Here is a 1026-nt window from a genome sequence, read left to right on the forward strand (position 1 = left end):
GGGTCGTAGGTCACGCTGGCCGCGTACGTGCACAGAGAGATGGCGCAGAAGACGCCTGGAGGCAAAAAAACGAAGCAGAAGCGAGCGTCAGGAGCGAGCGGCGGAAAAGGACGCACCTTTCCATCTGGACTTCAAAGTGACGGAAGGGTCTCCCGAGTGACCCCCCCCAGCCCCCCGAAACGCAAACGGCGGGGTGGGCGCGAGCACCTGCCATGAAGAAGAGGAGTCCGGCCACGTGTCGCGTGAGGCTGCCCTCCCAGAAGAAGCCCACGGCCGTCACGATGCTGCCGCACAGCAGGACGGCGGCCGCCATGCCCAGGAAGCCCGCCGTCATGCGACGCAGGTCTGACGGCGAAAACGCAAGAGGTTCACAGGGGGGGGGCGAGCGCAGTCCAAAACGCGTCGTCGCAGGGAGGGGCGGCCATTTTGCCAGTTGACTGAAAATGACATCCAAGTTGCCCGGGTAACGGTGAGTCGAGGCCCCGCCCCCCGCTAGCAAGCCTCAAACCATCGGACGGACTTTGGATGTCATTTTCAGTCGCCGGATGAAAGGCAAAATGGCCGCCGCCGCACGATTGGAAAGAACATTTTGGACTTGACTTGCCCTTCGGAGGGCCGTCTCGTGCGCGTGCGCGTGCGCGTGCGTGAGACTCACGCAGCAGATGCCACTCGTCCTGCTGGATGCTTCTGGTCAGGTTGAGAGGGATGTTCCTCAGTCGGATCGGTTGAGAAAAATGATACTTGACCGCCGTGCAGCGCTCCGCGATCCCTGCGCACACGCGCGCAAGGATGACGTCAGCAGAATTGTCGTCCATTTGCCCCGTCTCGTGCGCGTGCGCGTGCGCGTGCGTGAGACTCACGCAGCAGATGCCACTCGTCCTGCTGGATGCTTCTGGTCAGGTTGAGAGGGATGTTCCTCAGTCGGATCGGTTGAGAAAAATGATACTTGACCGCCGTGCAGCGCTCCGCGATCCCTGCGCACACGCGCGCAAGGATGACGTCAGCAGAATTGTCGTCCATTTGCCC

At 61.9% G+C, this 1026-nt stretch overlaps 1 protein-coding gene across 1 annotated transcript in view; it reads right to left on the reverse strand.

Annotated features, from left to right (window-relative positions):
• Positions 1–1026, reverse strand: part of tmem178a (transmembrane protein 178a) — a gene marked incomplete at its 3' end in the record, with an annotated part of 6438 nt that overhangs the window by 1014 nt on the left and 4398 nt on the right. The window contains exons 2-3 of the mRNA XM_019889616.1: positions 656–824; positions 208–345 (exon numbers count right to left, since the gene is read on the reverse strand). Coding sequence (XP_019745175.1) covers positions 208–345; positions 656–824 — 307 coding nt within the window. The remainder of the gene's footprint in view (positions 1–207; positions 346–655; positions 825–1026) is intronic.

Source organism: Hippocampus comes, unplaced genomic scaffold (assembly GCF_001891065.2).
Source record: "Hippocampus comes isolate QL1 unplaced genomic scaffold, H_comes_QL1_v1.1 scaffold301, whole genome shotgun sequence".
Classification (NCBI taxonomy): domain Eukaryota; kingdom Metazoa; phylum Chordata; class Actinopteri; order Syngnathiformes; family Syngnathidae; genus Hippocampus; species Hippocampus comes.